This window comes from Saccopteryx bilineata, chromosome 12, assembly GCF_036850765.1.
Source record: "Saccopteryx bilineata isolate mSacBil1 chromosome 12, mSacBil1_pri_phased_curated, whole genome shotgun sequence".
NCBI classification, from domain to species: domain Eukaryota; kingdom Metazoa; phylum Chordata; class Mammalia; order Chiroptera; family Emballonuridae; genus Saccopteryx; species Saccopteryx bilineata.
In genome coordinates this window covers 7,749,504-7,768,449 of record NC_089501.1, presented here as the reverse complement: position 1 = coordinate 7,768,449, position 18,946 = coordinate 7,749,504, and the positions used below count along the sequence as shown (strand labels likewise).

At 41.3% G+C, this 18,946-nt stretch overlaps 1 protein-coding gene across 1 annotated transcript in view; it reads right to left on the bottom strand.

The window, feature by feature from the left end:
• The window catches only part of SLC16A10 (solute carrier family 16 member 10), a 157,667-nt gene extending 139,004 nt beyond the window's left edge, over nucleotides 1–18,663 (bottom strand). Inside the window, exon 1 of the mRNA XM_066247767.1 lies at nucleotides 18,054–18,663. Within this exon, the coding sequence (XP_066103864.1) occupies nucleotides 18,054–18,393 (340 nt within the window). The 5' untranslated portion in view covers nucleotides 18,394–18,663. The remainder of the gene's footprint in view (nucleotides 1–18,053) is intronic.
• Nucleotides 18,664–18,946: the final 283 nt, after the last annotated feature.

Sequence of the window (18,946 nt, the reverse complement as noted above, 5' to 3'; positions counted from 1 at the left end):
GCACACCCACCAGGGGACGATGCTCTGCCCATCCGGGGCGTCGCTCTGTTGCGACCAGAGCCACTCTAGCGCCTGGGGCAGAGGCCAAGGAGCCATCCCCAGGCCCGGGCCATCTTTTGCTCCAATGGAGCCTCGGCTGCGGGAGGGGAAGAGAGAGACAGAGAGGAAGGAGAGGGGGAGGGGTGGAGAAGCAGATGGGCGCCTCTCCTGTGTGCCCCGGCCGGGAATCGAACCTAGGACTTCCGCACGCCAGGCCGACGCTCTACCACTGAGCCAACCGGCCAGGGCCAATACTCTGTTCTTGAGACTTACCAATACTGTTACATGTATGTAACATCTTTAAATGTCTTACTTCACCACTACACACCATAGGATTAAGAGTCATTTAGGTAAGGAGGAAATCTTATGCTTACTAGTTTTAGAAATGGCAACTGTTGTGTTCAAATATGGGTGCTTGACTAAAAGAAGAGTAACACTCAGGATAGAAATAAGGGGGAGAAAAAACCCAAAAGCTGCCTGCTTGATATGTAAGTAGTTGGGGACAGCACACATCTAAATAACGGAACGTGATAACTCAGGAATAAAAATGATGACAGGAGGAACGTTTCCTGGAAATCTGTGCTGTTGCTACTCCAGAGCCCAGCAGAGACACAACTTGCTCCCGTCAGCCACGCACGCACTAAGATCGCAGGACCTGCCTCACACAGCCAGCTCCTCTCACTCACTCAAAGTGGGCTACCACCACCATCATGACAAAGCAGGCTGCAGTGATGGAGAGACAAGGCAGTGGCTTTTACACAACCCACACCGCAGCTCAGTCTTTGTTTCTTCAGATTCTGCTCCTCCTCCTCCCTCCACCTCACCTCATCTCTCCACTCCCCTATCTCCGCACTCATTTACATTCTTCTCTCTATTCTTTAGTTGAGGAAGTCCATTTCAAAGACCTATGTCCATTGTCTGTTTGTCGCTCTCCTACACACACAAACACACACACACACTAGCCATAGCAATTCTTCAGTACTAGATTTTACTGATGGCACAGAAGAAAATCCCCATTACTGATTCCTAAAACCAAATTCCATTTTTAACTTATAGAGAGAATCAAAAGGGGTAAGGAACTGATAGAACTCTGGCTCCTCACAGCACGGTCTTTTCTCTTTCCATATAATCCAAAAATACTTTGCTGGAGGGAGGTATTATTTTTTTAAAAGGGTTTCAATAAGTTTTTCTACAAATATACACCAAGAGCCCTTACTTTTCAGAATCAGAGGACATATTGTGATTATTATTATAGGAATGCATTATTGTTAATTAATCCATATACATGTGGTTTTTTTCCTTTAACTCCATTTACCCATAAGCCAGTTGGAAAAAAATGATAGTGTTTTACTTATTTAATACCAGTTAACACAGACATGCCCATATTAAGCATATTTTTAAATAAATAAAAGTATTACTGAATTTATTCATAAATGTAACTGTAAAAGAAAAAATAGAAATCCTAAAATAATTTATTAATAAGCTGTATTATCTTTTTACTTCTTACATTGTTTTGTTTTATTTACATTTTTAAATTTTATTATTATTATTATTATTATTATTATTAAATGAGAGGCAAAGAGGCAGAAAGACAGACTCCTGCATATGCCCTGACCAGGATCCACCTGGCAAACCACTTACAGGGCAATGCTCTGCCCATCTGAGGCCATTGCTCTGTTGCTCAGCAACCAAGCTATTTTAGTGCCTAAGGCAAAGTTATGGAGCCATCCTCAGCACCTGCAGCCAACTTGTTCCAATCGAGCCATGGCTGCAGGAGGGGAGGAGAAGAGAGACAGAGGAGGAGAGAGAGAAGTGAGAAGGGGAGGGGTGGAGAAGCAGATGAACACTTCTCCTGTGTGCCCTGACCAGGAATCAAACCTGGGACTTCCACACGCTGGGCCAATGCTCTACCACTGAACCAACCAGCCAGGGCATTAAACTGTATCTTTTTTATCTTTAACAAAAGTACTATTTTAAACTCTAGTGTATTATATTTAATATAGGGTAAGAGAACCAAACAACCTCAAACTATTTTTTTAGTTTTCTTTCTCCATAACATTACTGTAAATCATAAAATCCACTGGTGTGCTGATGTTTGGAGCGTTATGCAACTAAAGTTCCTGTTACCTGCTGATGTATTTGAAGTGTGTTTGAACATAAATTATTGGAACATTCTTTCAACTCTCAAATTTGATTAACTCACTTTCTGTCAAGTTATCCTAATTAACCTACAGTCTTCAAGCTTCCAGATTACTGCTGCCAATTCTGTACAACCATTTGTTTAATGCACAATCTGTTCTAATACACTCCAACATGAAATTGCAAATATAAACTCTTTTTGATTTCTATTAATTAACTAGACATCAAAATGTGCCATGCCCTGTAATCTGTATTAATGTGTAAATACAAGTTTTGCCTACTTCATATTAAGCATACAGAAAAAAACTTATTAAACATACAAATTTCTTCAATGAAGGACTTTCATTTACTAAAAAACTTCACTGAATGCCTACTATGTGCCAAGCACTGTGCCTGACAATACAAATATCATTGTAAACATCAGACATAGATAGCACCTGCACCGTGAACCTTATATATTTAGTAAAGAGAAGAGACAATAATAAATAATTACAACTAAATAACGAGAAAGCTAATGCCACAACTGTGCTTTATATAGCACCTGCCAAAGTTAAACTTGGTAGTACTGTTATTAATTCCTCAATTTCAAAAATATGAATACTGAATCCAACAAAGGACTATGTTGAATTTATGGATCAGAACTGATACAGAGAGAGGAAAAAGATGACAAAGTCATGCTTCAAATTAAAATTATAATATAGTGGCGATGGGAGCACAAAATTGTGAATGCCACTGAAATGTACACTTAAAAAGATTAAAATTGTAGATTTATGTTACACATATTTTACCATAATATTTTAAATAGCATAAAAATTGCACTGGGTTGTGAAATGTTTTTAATCAACTTCACCAAAGACTTAAAACACATGTGTTCTTAGAAGTTGCAGAATGGTATATTAAAAAGTGGAGAAAAGAAGAAGCCAGAAGGCACAGAGCTGAAAATAGAAAATGTGATATTACTTTGCTTCGATTCTCTTCTAGCCTTATATCAACTGTTCAGTTCACCTTCCCTGCTCACATATCCAGCTGCAGAGGTGGAAGCCACAATCTTAGAAACTGGTTTCACTTTAAATTCATGGTTTCCAATCTCAAAACTGTTATCAATCCTTTTCCTACCACTAGTCAGCTCCCAAACCTTTGCCACTCTCTTCAAATCTGCAATTCAACCCCACACACCACACTTAACAAAGAGAAAACACAGGCCCCTGGTTTTCCTGATCCTCCCCAACCTTACCTCCATTTGCTCCGGTTTCTCCTTTCTTCTCTACAGGCCCCAATAGGTGGCACCTCTGGTGAACTCCACCTCCACCAGCTGAGTGCTGGGTTCCCTCATCTCCAATCTGCTCCCTACTCATGAACCTTATTCTATCAATTAGCCACTTGGTAACTTCACCTTCTCTCTCTCTACAGCCTTCTTCTCCTGAAACTACTTCCATCTTTAACAAATTAATTTCTTACCCATCCTTGACCCCAGTCTTCCTCCAGCTACCACCTTATTTCTCCCCTTGATGGTACTTCCTCATTCATTAGCCTGCACCCCCATCTCTACCTCCATTCACTGCCTCACACACTATATACTCAGGCCCCATACCCTGCATACCAAGGCCAAAGATCATCAGTGATTTCCTAATGACTCACTTCAGTGAACCCTCTTCAGTCTTTTTTAAAAATAGAAATCCTCAGCCATATTTGACTGTGGATTGACAGTGCCACCCAATCACCCAAGTGAAAACCCATCCTTCAGAGTCCTCCCATTCCCACTATTCCATATTTTCACAGTCACAATTCCTCCTTTTTTAAAAAATTTTTTTGCAAGAGAGAGAGAGATAGGAAGGGAGAGAGATAAGAAGCATCAACTCATAGTTGCAGCACTTCAGTTGTTCATTGTTTGCTTCTTATATGTACCTTGACTGGGGGCTCCAGCTGAGCCAGTGACTGCTTGCTCAAGCCAGTGACCTTGGGCTTCAAATCAGAGATCTTTGGACTCAAGCCAGCAACCATGGGATCATATCTATGATCCCACACTTAAGTTGGCAACCCCACGTTCAAGCTGGTCAGCCCATGCTCAAACTCAGGCTTAGGGTTTTGAATCTGGGACCTTAATGTCCCAGGTAGACACTCTAGCCACGGCACCACCACTAGTTAGGCCACAATTTCTTTTAATTAAAAAATATATATATATGTATAGTATTATTTTTTATACAGATAAGCATAAAGAATAAAATTAAAACAATAATAAAGTGTGCACAAGAGAAATGAAAACATATGTCCACACAAAGTCTTGCACACAATAGTCATAGCAGTATGATTCATAAAAGGCAAAAACAGAAAACAAGTCAAATGTCCATCAATATATGAATGGATAAAAAAAATTGTGATGCAGACATACAACAGAATACTCCTCGGCAATAAAAAGTAATAAACTACATGCAAAAACATGGGTGAATCTCAAAAGCATCTCACTAAGTGACAGCTAGACACAAAAGAAACATACAGTATTATTCCATTTACAGAAAATTTCAGAAAAAGCAAAACTATAGTGGCAGTAAACATGTCAATGGTTGCCAGTGGCTGAGGTACAGAAGAAGACTGACTACAAAGGGGCACAAGGGAGTATCTTGGGGTGATGAAAAGTCTCCAGGTCATCACTGTGATGTTGGTTACATGACTGTATACATTTGTCAGAACTCACCAAATTGTAAACTTAAAATTATTAAATTTTAACATTATATAATTATCCCTCAATAAAGTTGACTTTTAAAAATTAATTAAAGTGAGTCTTTAAAAATGGGTCCTAGTTAAGATTTCTAAATTTGTATTTGTTTTCTAAATGTCCTTATCTACATTTTAATTCTACAGAAATTCAATCCCATATGTGGTATTGTTTCTCATAATGACACAAATCCTTTTCAACTGATTGGAAACAATACATAGTAGAATTCTGTTTTATTTCCTATGACATAAGCATGTGAATCTGTTATTACCAAAGTGGCAACGCTGTGTGATAAATAAATTGCATGTCTCTGATTCTAACCACACAGCAATCTCATTTGCTCTCAAATACAGAGATGCTTTGGGAAACTTCTAAATGAAAACCTCAAAATCCAAACGATGAACATGAGAGTCTGCCTTTGAGACACTATACCCATAAAGAAAACAAAGCAAGGATTTCCTCGTCTTTTTATTTCTTTGGGACTTGCAGTATATTTTTTTCCTTATTTCCACTCCCACATCTAGCACCTAATAAATACAGTTCTTAAACAATGTTGACCACTGGCTCTGGCTGGGTGGCTAAGTGGATAGAGCATTGTTCTGGCACACCAAGGTAGTGGGTTCCATCCTCAGTCAGGGCACATATGAGAAGCAATCAATGAGTACACAACTAAATGGAACAGCTAAGTGGAACGATGAGTTAATGCTTCTCTCTCTCTTTCTTCCCCTACCTCTCAAATAAAAGGAAAAAAAAATATTTAATGTCAAGTCCTTCAAGATATTTATTTACTACATAAATGGAATTGCTATTACCAAAGACTCACTTCCTAAATAATCTATATTTAAACAAATTTTATAACATTATTAACTTGCCTAATTTTAGCAACCAAAACACATATACAGGTCACAAGCCTTTACCCGTTCAGGTAATTTTATTAATCCTCAGATCGGGTAAGGCTATTCATGCCCATCTGAAAATCACAAGGTAGTATATTAATGTCTTTTCCCTGTTGTTCCATATACAGTTCCCAGAGTTACAGAATGATCATACTGCAGCTCAGGAGAGAAAAGGCTGAAGGCAACTCGTTTCCATTCACTTATCATTAGACTCAGAAAAACTGATCAATTTTGACAGTTCTAACTCACTGACTTGCTTTCCAAAAAGCTAAGAATGTTTCCAACTAAATAGAGTAATTATCCAAAGATTAATGACCAATGATCAATTTATCCTCTTAAGTGACCATAAATAATAGGGATTACACTGCCTTGACATTTTTCCATAACCCATTCTCAGTTGCCACCAGACACCCAAAGTCATCAGGATGAATTAGAGGAAGAAGGCAGATTAATTGGATTAAGCATTACTTTTACCCATTTTTTCCCTGAAAAGAATAATAGTTTGCCTTTTAAGTGGCTTAGTATTTGTTCCTAATCAAAGTTACAAAAAAAAAAAACACCAATTACCATATATACAAAAGTAATTATCCTAGCATACACATAACAAATGAACTCTAAGTTATAGAAAACAGTGTATTTTAAAGTGTATACCAAAAAAGTATGTATAACTCTTTTGTGATTCCCAACCATTGGTATTTACAAGTCTCTTTCTGTCTGGTGTGTTGGCACAGGACTTAAGACTATATGGTTTCTATTACTCAAATTCTGAAGAAAAAATATTTTAGTTAAACTTCTCTTTTCCTACTTTCCCCGTAATTATCAGATGTCAGATTTACTTGTCAGCAAGCCAGTACTTCAGTCCACCCCAGCCAGCAACAGCATGGTCAAAATACTGCCTTAAACCTTATCATTTGCTTTAATTCAGACCTTGTAAATGAAGCCAAATGATATTAAAAGATGAAAGAGTTACTGGAAGGGTAGGGTGTCTCGGCTTACAAAATAAGGCAGACACCCTCTTCTTGCACAACTATCAATTCCCTTTTCATCCACCCCCTGCTTTTACTGGTTCTTCCTCCAGGGTCACTGCACTTCCAGCACCTTCAGCCGGGCTTCAATCACAAGAGAGCAATTCAGGACCTGAGTTCTGAGAGATTACAGCACGGCACATGGGTCAACATACACACCCACACAGAGACAGTGCCAACCTGCTCAGTAACAATACTGTTTGACATATCTGTTGTGCTTTATACATCCAAAACACTGACATTCTATTACCGTGAGGCTCATTGCTATACTGAGTGACAGGAAATTAAGGCAAAATACAACTGTGTGTAGCCAGGGAACTATATAGTTATAATCTGAACTAGAACTGACTCCATTTCCGGCCAGCGAGCACCACAAGAACACAGACAACCCTTCCTCTGTCTGTCAAACCTCAGTTGTCTAGTGTGCAAGTCAGGTTTCTTAACAAAGTGTACGATATTCCACCCTTGTCCTAGTCAAAAAAGAACATAATTTCATTTGTTTTAATTTTTTAAGAGTTTTCCTAAACAACTTTTTTTATTTTCTTTTATTATTTATTTAGTGAGAAGAGGAGAGGCAGAGACAGACTCCCGCATGAGCCCTGACTGGAATCCAACCAGCAAGCCCACAGGGGGGTGATGCTCTACCCATCCCCCCGCCCCTGTCACGCCCCCACCCCCCACCCCGGCTCTATTGCAACTGGAGCCATTTTTTAGCACCTTAAGCGGAGGCAATGGAGCCATCCTCAGTGCCCGGGGACAATTCTCCTGTGTGTCCTGATCAGGAATTGAACCCGGGACTTGCACATGTTGGGCTGACACTCTACCATTGAGCCAACCAGCCAGGACTTTAAACAATTTTTTTTTTTGTATTTTTCTGAAGTTGGAAACAGGGAGGCGGTCAGACAGACTCCCGCATGCGCCTGACCAGGATCTACCTGGCACGCCCACCAGGGGGCGATGCTCTGCCCATTTGGGGCATTGCTCTGTTGCAACCAGAGCCATTCTAGCGCCTGAGGCAGAGGCCATAGAGCCATCCTCAGCGCCTGGGCTAACTTTGCTCCAATGGAGCCTTGGCTGCGGGAGGGGAAGAGAGAGACAGAGAGGAAGGAGGGGGGGGTAGAGAAGCAGATGGGCACTTCTGTGTGCCCTGGCCGGGAATTGAACCCGGGACTCCTGCACGCCAGGCCGACGCTCTACCACTGAGCCAAATGGCCAGAGCCTAAACAATTTTTTAAAGAGTGAGCCTACACTTAAAAGTTGGCTGTTTTCATTATGAATTGTGAATGAAGTAGCTGACTCAGTTACTCTATGTGTAAAGGCTGATCTACAAGATAACATTACCTGCCTGTTGAACGAGTTTTCCACCACAGTCAATACATTTAAATTAGAAATACATAAATTAATTGAAATGATTCTAAGCTATTCTCACAATCTCTTGGCCTAAAACATCTTGAAAGTAAGACTTACAGACTGGCTTAACTATATCATGAATGAAAGAAACCATAAATGCCAACAGTCTCGGAAGTCTTGTTAAATTAAAGGAAAAAATGACAAAGTCATAAGACTAAGTTTTGGAAATACTTAAGACAATGATAGTAAAAATACAATCCTTCCTTTGGAAAGTTACAAATCTGAATTTGAGAAATCTAAATGCTGGAAAGACTTCTTAAGGGATGAAGTTTTGTTACTTTTAAATAAGATGATTTCAGTGGAAACTACCTAGAAGCAGCCCCCAGAGCTGCTTGCGACAGAATTCCTGGTTTTTACTATTACAACATGTTTCTCTTAGAGACATATACTCTTTCCAAAGCTCTACCTCTGGCCTCAGCTTCACTCTGAGGCTCCAGGTTTACATTTCCAGTTATCTGCTTGGCATCACCCTATGATGTTTTGCTGGCAGTTAACAGTCATATGTCTAATACCTGAGTCAGCCTTTCTCTGTCAACTCCTTTTCACAGATCTGGGTCCTATCAATGGCACCAGCCATCACTGTCTACATAATCTGTAGGGGACATAGCTGAAAATGAAAATGTGGGGCCTCCCAGTTCAAAAATTATTTACACGCAGTCTCCAGACACAGACATCATCTGTTCCCATGTCCTGCCACAACCATCATTTGCCAGAATTCCTTCAGTCCATTCTGTGAAATGTCTCACAAAAGTACCTTCCTTTCTTCTGCTGCGGCACCTCAAATCTCACCTGGCTTTCAGCCAAGGACTTCATAACTGGTGTTCTTCCTATTTATTTCCTTTTGCAATCCACTCACATGTTTTGAAGGCCCTCTTCAGAAACCCTCATTATTGTCCCACTGCCTGTCTGTTAAATAATGTCTGAATTGCTTAACTCAGCATTCAAACCTTCCATTCGCCAACCACCTCCTTCCAACCTACCTTCTAGGACTTTCCTTTACACACTCTAGGCTCTAACCAAACCACACTCCTTGTTGTTCACTTAATAAGCCCAGGGTATATATAGTTCAGTATAAAGAACCTGGGTCCTGATGCAAGAGATTTAAGTTCAAATCCAGCCCCTCTACTTACTAGTCTCAGTTGCCGATATAAAACATGAAGATCGTAATAAGAGTAATATCATAGGATGATTGAATAGATAAAACAAACTACACAGTAAAACATTCATTATTAGACTTTACTAGCCCTTGCCCAGGCCCTACACCCCCACATGCAATACCTTTTCTGCTAAATCTGCTGAGGACTGTTTACCAATCCTTTTAAAGCCCAACTCAAAAGCAACCTCTGGGAAGCCTTCCCTGGTCGGCGCAGTCAGAAGTCACTTTGCCTTCCTCTCAAATCCTCTTATTTACACTGCACTTAACACGGGTAGCATATTGCTTTCGAGTTATGTACATAGCATTCTGTCTGCCCTCATAACCTCTCACAAATATGGAGTAAGTCAAATTTATGTTTCTTGCATGGCCCCTAGTACATAGTTTTTGCTCAATAAATTGAATGATTTTTATATAACTTTTAAAAATCCAACAGAAGCAAAAAATTATTTTAAACACACATAGATTCGGACTAATTAAAGTATTTTCAACAGAATTAGCCAGGTCCAGAGAAGGTCGAAGCAAAGTAGGAGACAGGACTGCTCTTGCAGACTGAGCCTCTGAGGGATGAGCTGTCTGTCACCTGGAAGAGTCATAAAGAACTAATGGCTAAGTCTCCAGATGGTTAATTTCCAATACCACTCTCAACCCCAAGAAAGGCCTTAATCAACACCTGCACTGAGAGAGCAGAGGAAAGGGAACAAGGGTATGTCCCACCTGCCAAAGTGTGTCAAGAGATAATTTGGCCCTGGCCAGCTGGCTCAGTCAGAGTGTGGTCCCAAAACATCAAGGCTGTGGGTTCAATCCCCAGTTCTTCAGGAAGCAGAACTAAGTGGGAACACTTAATGAATGCACAACTAAGTGGGAACAACAAATGAATTCTTCTCTCTCCTTCTCACTCTCTCTCTCTCTTTCTCAGGCCTTCCTATTATTCCCACCTGTGGTATCAAAGTTTTACTCCAAATTTATTGACTGGTATGTGTCCTCTTATATTTCTAGATATTATGTATAATTGCCAAGGCATTTTCTGCTCCTAAAGGCTTCAAAAACTGGGAGAACACAAAGCCGTAAAAGCAATGAAAAATGACTTAAAACTAATTTTTGAAAATATCAGTGGCACTTATCAAATTGATCAAAATAAACCTAGCACGGGTAGTTTTCAGGAAGCCAGTGGATTGCTGGGGCAAAGTAAAGCAATTTAAGTTCTCTAGAGAACAAGCTGGCAGTATGGAACAAGTGTTATCAAGTTTTCATACCCTTTGAACCAGTAATCTCACTTTTGGACATATACCTAAAGGAAGCAATCCAAAGGGGGGAAAAACAATTTGTTTAAAGATGTATACACATATGCTACTTACACCACATAACACTGCTTGCAATTCACACAGCAGCCAAGGAGGTTGGCTGAATAACCTGAGGTAACCAACCAGTAAGGTAGAATATTACACTTACTGAAAACACTAGGTACACTATATGATATAGAAAAACATACCTTAAAGAGAATGTTCACTGAGAAACAGAAAACAAAGTAAATATTTACATTTAAATCTATGATTCCTTATTTTCAATTCTGAAATAAAACCCCTAACCCAAAGTTTTTTGTAAGATGGTATCAACACTCCAAAACATGATCTAAACTCACATGAGGCTATTTATGATCTCTATCTGTCCCATTTGTTCTGAATACCCAAACCATTTTGTTGTAGAAATATCAATGTCAATTACAGGGTGCTGCCTTGAGGGCTGTTAAAAGATATAGGTGTATATACCAGATTACTTTCTCAAAATTCAAAACTAATCTGAACCCCAAACATATCTAGTCCCAAGAGTTTCAGATAAGGGACTTTGGCTCTGTACTGATGACCTCTATGCATATGGAACGACATATGTATATATGCATCAGTTATAAATTTAAAGTAAAAGTTAAAGTTTGGTATTCCTAGGTTTTGTTGTAAACAGTGCTTTATAGGAGTGTACTCTTTCAGGACGACTCCTAAAAATGGCTACCTCTGCATGAATGTACGGAAAGAGAAATAACTGTAGATAAACCAAATTCCTCTCCAAATAATTACAAGTTCCAAACCAACAGAACTGAACTTGTCACAATTTCTTTTTACTTAGACTCAAGTAGATTCCTATCAAGGATTTCACAGCATTTCTGGAATAGGGTCAGTCATCTGTCCTACTAACGATCATTTACAAGTTTATTGAAAGAAATAATAAACCCTCAGGGGTTTTTTTGTGTTTTGTTTTTTTTAAACTTGCCTGGCCTGTGGTGTTGCAGTGGATAAAGTGTCAACCTGGAACGATGAGGTCGCCGATTCAAAACCCTAGGCTTGCCTGGGTGGCACAGTGGATAGAGCACCGGCCTGGATTTTGAGGACCCGCGTTCGAAACCCCAAGGTCACCAGCGAGAGTGTGGGCTCATCCAGCTTGAGCACAGGCTCACCATCTTGAGCATGGGATCACAGAATGACTCCATGGTCTCTGGCTTGAGCCCAAAGGTCGCCTGAAACTCAAGGTTGCTGGCTTGAGCCTCAGGTCACTGGCTTGAGCACTTGCTCTGTTGTAGTCCCACAGTCAAGGCACATATGAGAAAGCAATCAATGAACAACTAAGATGCCGCAACAAAGAATTGATGCTTCTCATCTCTCTCGTTTGTCCCTCTCTCTGAAAAAAGAACAACTATCATACAGACACAAATATGAGTCTATTATCTCTTCGGATCCTTCTCTAATCTTTATCTCACAAAAAAAAAATTCAACAATTTAATGTGCAGTGCCTGGTTGGACTCAGGTATGATTAGTACCACATGAACTAGTTTTTTGTTGTTTGTTTGTTTTTTTAGGTGAGAGGATAGTGAGGCAGACTCCTGTATGCACCCCTACCAGATCCACCCCACAACCCCTGTCTGAGACCAATGCTCTATTCAACCAAGCTATTTTTAGCACCCAAGGCTGATGTACTCAGACCAACTGAGCTATCCTCAGGGCATAAAGCCAACACTAGAACCAATCAAGCCACTGGCTGTGGAAGGGGAAGAGGGAGGGAGAGGAAGAGAGGGAGTGAGGAAGGGAAGGGGGGGGAGTGGGAGAGGGTGGGGGAGAGTAAGGGGGAGGAGGAAGGGGAGCAGGAGGGGGGCCAGAGGAGCAGATGGTCATTTCTCTTGTGTGCCCTGCCCAGGAATTGAACCCAGGATATCCATACACCAGGCTGACCCTCTATCCACTGAGCCAACTGGCCAGGACATGATCTAGCTTTTAATGATTGTCCACCTGATATGAAATATCTCCATTTTGATCCAAAAATAAAAGAGGCCAAATAATCTAATCTTATTCAAAATCAGGTCCCTTTGCCAATTCCAGTGTATTCCATGATAAACACTTTCCTCTGAGTAGGAAACAAAACATACACCTATAACTAAAACTCCACTCATCTATCATTTATTCCTACAAAATGGCTTATTCTTAGGGCAAGTTTACCATTAGTCTTTTTTTTTTTTAACTTATTACAACTTTTATTAAACAAACCAAATCCAAGAATGTTTCAGTGCCTTGCCTTACTAGAGGGCTGCCTCACAACTGAACTATCATTTCTGGAGAGGAAGAAGCCATAGCTTCAGGCACATAACTGAAGTTTGGCCATGTTTCATCATAAATGCTCCAACATCACCAGGGACAGAAGGCTAAGTCTGAAGACTAATATTTCTAATGTTAATGGTAGATTTTAAAAATATTAAAATGTGTACTATTATAAAAGCAATACTATTCAACACAGAAAAAATTAGAAGGTACAAATAAACAAAAAGTAAGAAACCCCAAAACCCAGAGTTCAGGGATAACTACAAAATTGGGGGTATTGCTACCACAACAAAGGTAACTTTCTGTCTCCATCTACACAGAAACGTCAATCAACTTTGCAGAATGTCACTGTTTAAACAGCCACTGACAAGTGTGAGTCCTTTGAGATGCTGTCATTTGAAAGTGGAACATGAAGTCAAAACTAATAAAAAGGATAATTAAGCAAGATGAAAAGGTTTTTACTACTAAAAATAGTCACTAGACTAACCAATTCAACTTGCCATTAATACCTATATACCCAGAAAAATCAATAATTATCTCCATTTAATGAATAGTGGTTTTCTATTTTTACAAAATGTATCTCATAATTTGGTTTTGGATCCAGTTCAAGTTTGTCACAAGAATACATTTTGACTTTCTGAGCACACACAGAATACTATTGACATGATTTACTTTTTAGCAAGGAAAAAAAATGGGTAAGAGCTGAACTGCAGAGCAATGCACCTTTCCCTGACTTTTAACCATTTTCCATTTAACCATTAACTGACCTTTCATCGAGCTTTAACTATCTAACTATAGGAAAACATACTTTGAATTGACCATTAACTGACCTTTCATCGAGCTTTAACTATCTGATCATAAAAAAATATACAGTGGTCCCTCATCTATCGCAGGGGTTAGGTTCCAGAACCCCATGATAGGCGAAAATCTACGAAGTAGCGACCTTGTATTTATTTTATTATTTATATACATTTTAAGGCTTTATAAACCCTTCCCACCTGTTATAAACCTTTCCCACACTATTAACCTTTCCCATGCTTATTTTGCTTATTTTACTGCAAAAACAATAAATATATTAAAATACCTATATACCGCAAAATCCCACGAGATAGCAAAAAGCTGCGATACAAAATTAGATACAATTTAAAAATCCACAATACAGGGAGACCGCGAAAAGTAAACTGCGATATGGCGAGGGACGACTGTACTCAAATTGAATTTAAAACTCCAGTCAGCAGTTCTCAAGCGGGGAGACTGGAGTGGAGAAGGAAGTAAGCACTGTTCTCCCTCACTAAGATGCATATCAGAGTTCCAGGAGACATGTTTAGTTTTTTTAAAAAATACTCAATAGAGCCTGACCTGTGGTGGCGCAGTGGATAAAGCATCGACCTGGAAATGCTGAGGTCGCCGGTTCGAAACCCTGGGCTTGCCTGGTCAAGGCACATGTGGGAGTTGATGCTTCCAGCTCCTCCCCCCTTCTCTCTCTCTGTCTCTCCCTCTCCTCTCGAAAATGAATAAATAAATTAAAAAAAATAAAATAAAAAAACCAAGGAGTCCAAAGACTGTTAAAAAAAAATACTCAATAGAAAACCCAGAAATAAAACCACATATATATAGTCAAATAATTTTTGATAAAGGAGCCAAGAACACACAATGGAGCAAAGAAAGCCTCTTCAATAAATGGTGCTGGGAAAACTGGAAAGCCACATGCAAAAGAATGAAATTGGACTACAGTTTGTCCCCATGTACTAAAATTAACTCAAAATGGATCAAAGATCTAAACATAAGACCTGAAACAATAAAGTATATAGAAGAAGACATAGGTACTAAACTCATGGACCTGGGTTTTAAAGAGCATTTTATGAATTTGACTCCAAAGGCAAGAGAAGTGAAGGCAAAAATTAATGAATGGGACTACATCAGACTAAGAAGTTTTTGCTCAGCAAGAGAAACTGATAACAAAATAAACAAACAGCCAACTAAATGGGAAATGATATTTTCAAACAACAGCTCAGATAAGGGCCTAATATCCAAAATATACAAAGAACTCAACAACAAACAAACGAACAAACCAATTAAAAAAAAATGGAAAGAGGACATGAACAGACACTTCTCCCAGGAAGAAATACAAATGGCCAACAGATATATGAAAAGATGCTCATCTTCGTTACTTATTAGAGAAATGCAAATCAAAACTGCAATGAGATACCACCTCACACCTGTTAGATTAGCTATTATTAACAAGACAGGTAATAGCAAATGTTGGAGAGGCTGTGGAGAAAAAGGAACCCTCATACACTGTTGGTGGGAATGTAAAGTAGTACAACCATTATGGAAGAAAGTATGGTGATTCCTCAAAAAACTGAAAATAGAACTACCTTATGACCCAGCAATCCCTCTACTGGGTATATACCCCAAAAACTCAGAAACATTGATACGTAAAGATACATGCAGCCCCATGTTCATTGCAGCATTGTTCACAGTGGCCAGGACATGGAAACCAAAAAGCCCGTCAATAGATGACTGGATAAAGAAGATGTGGCACATATACACTATGGAATACTACTCAGCCATAAGAAATGATGACATCGGATCATTTACAGCAAAATGGTGGGATCTTGATAACATTATACGAAGTGAAATAAGTAAATCAGAAAAAAACAGGAACTGCATTATTCCATACGTAGGTGGGACATAAAAGTGAGACTTAGAGACATTGATAAGAGTGTGGTGGTTATAGGGGGAGGGAGGAGAGGGAGAGGGAAAGGGGGAGGGGGAGGGGCACAAAGAAAACTAGATAGAAGGTGACAGAGGACAATCTGACTTTGGGTGATGGGTATGCAACATAATTGAACGACAAGATAACCTGGACATGTTATCTTTGAATATATGTATCCTGATTTATTGATGTCACCCCATTAAAAAAATAAAATTATTAAATTAAAAAAAATACTCAATATTATAATTCTGTATTTTTTTAAATTTTTTTTGCATTTTTCCGAAGCTAGAAACAGGGAGGCAGTCAGACAGACTCCCGCATGCGCCCGACCGGGATCCACCCGGCATGCCCACCAGGGGGCGATGCTCTGCCCATCGGGGGCGTTGCTCTGTTGCATCCAGAGCCATTCTAGCGCCTGAGGCAGAGGCCACAGAGCCATCCTCAGCGCCTGGGCCATCTTTGCTCCAATGGAGCCTTGGCTGCGGGAGGGGAAGAGACAGAGAGAAAGGAGAGGGGTAGGGGTAGAGAAGCAGATGGGCACTTCTCCTGTATACCCTGGCCGGGAATCGAACCCGGGACTCCTGCACGCCAGGCCAATGCTCTACCATAATTCTGTATTTAAAAAAAGCAAAACAAAAATAGAATCCTAATTATCTGCAAAATAAACTAAAAATAAAGTGACAAAATCTTTGCTGGTGGATAAATACTTGGCTTTATCTTATGAATATTAGTGATCCTCAATCAAAGGGTAAACTACCCTTGGAGGTGTGTATCCATTTCAGGGACCAGGAGAATTCTAATCAAGAGGGAACAAAGAAGGTTAGAAACATTGTTTTGGTCCATATGTATTATTTCAAACTTGTATTTCATATGTAGTCCCATAGTTAAAAATTAGTGAGCCTGACCAGGCAGTAGTGCAGTGGAAAGTGCATCGAACTGGGATGCTGAGGACCCAGGTTCGAAACCGCGAGTTCGCCAGCTTGAGTGCGGGCTCATCTGGCTTGAGTGTGGGGTTGCTGGCTTGAGTGTGGGATCATAGACATGACCCCATGGCCGCTGGCTTGAGCCTAAAGGTTGCTGTCTTGAACAAGGGATCACTCGCTCTGCTATAGCCCCCCACCCCAAGCACAAATGAGAAAGCAATCAGTGAACAACAAATGGTAACTGTCAGTTCAGCCTCCTTGAACTTTTCCCTCCTAGATACCTGATACTCATATAGAAAAGACACAAAATTATTTTTGTTTGCCATTACATATGCATAAACTTTTTAATGGTAACCTTTCTTACAAAGAAAGTAATGATTACATTTTTAACACTTTTGTACCTACCCTTGTGACCTGCATAACACAGCAGCTTCAAGAGCTATTTATAGAGCAGAAATTCCAGGGTAAATATGGTACCTAACTTAATACATGCGCAAGGAGACAATGTACAATAATATTCATTGCAGCATTGTTTATAGTAAATTTGGAAGTAATCTAAATGTCTATTAAAGGGACAATGCATAAATAAAATATAAAAATCCTACAATGGAAAACCAAGAGTTAAAATAAAAAAATTTGGCTAGCAGCTCAAATTGAAGTATTATATGGATAAATTGCAGACATAACATAGAGTAAAAGAAAAGCAAATTGCAGAACAATACTTATAGGAGAATATTATTTATATAATATATAAGATTTTAAAACTCTGGACATTACCTCTGCCTTAAAACTTATAATAACAGTCTTGCATATTTATTATATGCACACTAAAGACCTAAGGAATATTCACTCTAACAGAAAACTAAGGTTTTTAAAAGGCAATTAATCATATAAAGTCCTCCAAGTGAGGGAGGAGGGGTTCTAATTTAGCAATGGAAATCACTTAGCCCTTTAAGTCATAAGAGGTGTATTCTATCTCCATTCTGCTACTCACCAAGCCACTTTTATTTCACCAAGCTTTAGTGTGCTCACCTAAATGGGGTTGACAATGCCTGCATGCAGGATAAAGTGAAATAATGTATGTAAAAGAGTTACGCAGAAGGTCTTGGACTTGTTTTTTGCCTAATCAGTCAAGAGACCACGTATTAACGCTGGGGAAAAAAGGTTGAGTCTGCACCTTTATCATCTACTCTGGTAAATCGTTAAGCACGACAAAGAACACAACAGGAAAAGGTAAACCCTCACCTTTCCCTTCCCTAATCTGGCTGCCTCCTCTGCTTTCCGTATTTGGCCCAGCCGTGCCCTCCACCCCCCAAAAAAACCCAGGCACACAGGGACCGTCCGAGACGCACACGCCGGCGTGGACCCACAGTTCGGACGCGGAACGCGTCTGGGCGGCTGCGGGGGCCAAGCGTGTGTCCCCCGGGACTGGCCGCGGCGGGCGCCGCGCCTCACCTGTCTTGAAGACCATCTGGTCATCGTCCTTGGACCCGAAGGTCTTCAGCATGGCCACGAAGAGCACCCCACAGGCGTTCTGGACGCCAAACACCGACCCGTTGCACCACATGGCCGCCAGCATCACCAGCCAGCCCCAGCCGCCCTCGGGAGGCTGAGGGGGGTCGGCACCCGCCGGCCCCGCCAACTCCACCTCTACCTCCACCTTCTCGGCGGCCGCCTCGGGAACGTCCGAGGGTCCCAGGCCGGGCGGCGAAGCAGCCCCCATGGGCGCGGGGCCGAGCGACTCAGTCTCGCTCGTCCCCTGCGTGGCGGCGGGCGTCGCAGGGGAGGGCACCATGGCCCCAGCCTGTCCCGTTGGGCGCCGCGGGAGCGCGTGTTCCCGGCGAGCTGCCGGAGGAGTTGCCCAGAGACCGGCGGACGGGCTGGTGAGGCCGCGGCGAGAGCTGTGGAGCCCGGGGCTGGCAGGCGGCGCAGGGCGCGGAGCCTGCCGCGAGGAAGGCGCTTGCACAGCGGCGCCTCAGGGTTAGCACTCCGGCCTCCCGACACACAGCTCCGCAGCCCGACGGAGCCGAGGCCCCAGCAGCGGGCACTTAAAGACGCCCCCCGCCCCGCCAGCTGGCTGGGGGCGTGGCCGGCAGGGGGACGTGCTCAGGGTGTTCAGATGATTGGGCTTCCGGGGAGCGGAGGCGGGGCCCACTCCTCACCCCGGCTGAGCGCGGTCCCAGGTGCTGGCGGGTGGTGGTAACTGCGCGCGCTTCCTGCGGAGCCTCCTCCTACCGAGTGCGGGGTCACAGCTAGGTAGGTCATCCGGCCTCAAAGTGTTAACGGAAGGCACGCGTCTCCTGGGTACAGACTGGTGGGTCTGCAGGGCAGCAGTATGGAATCTTTAG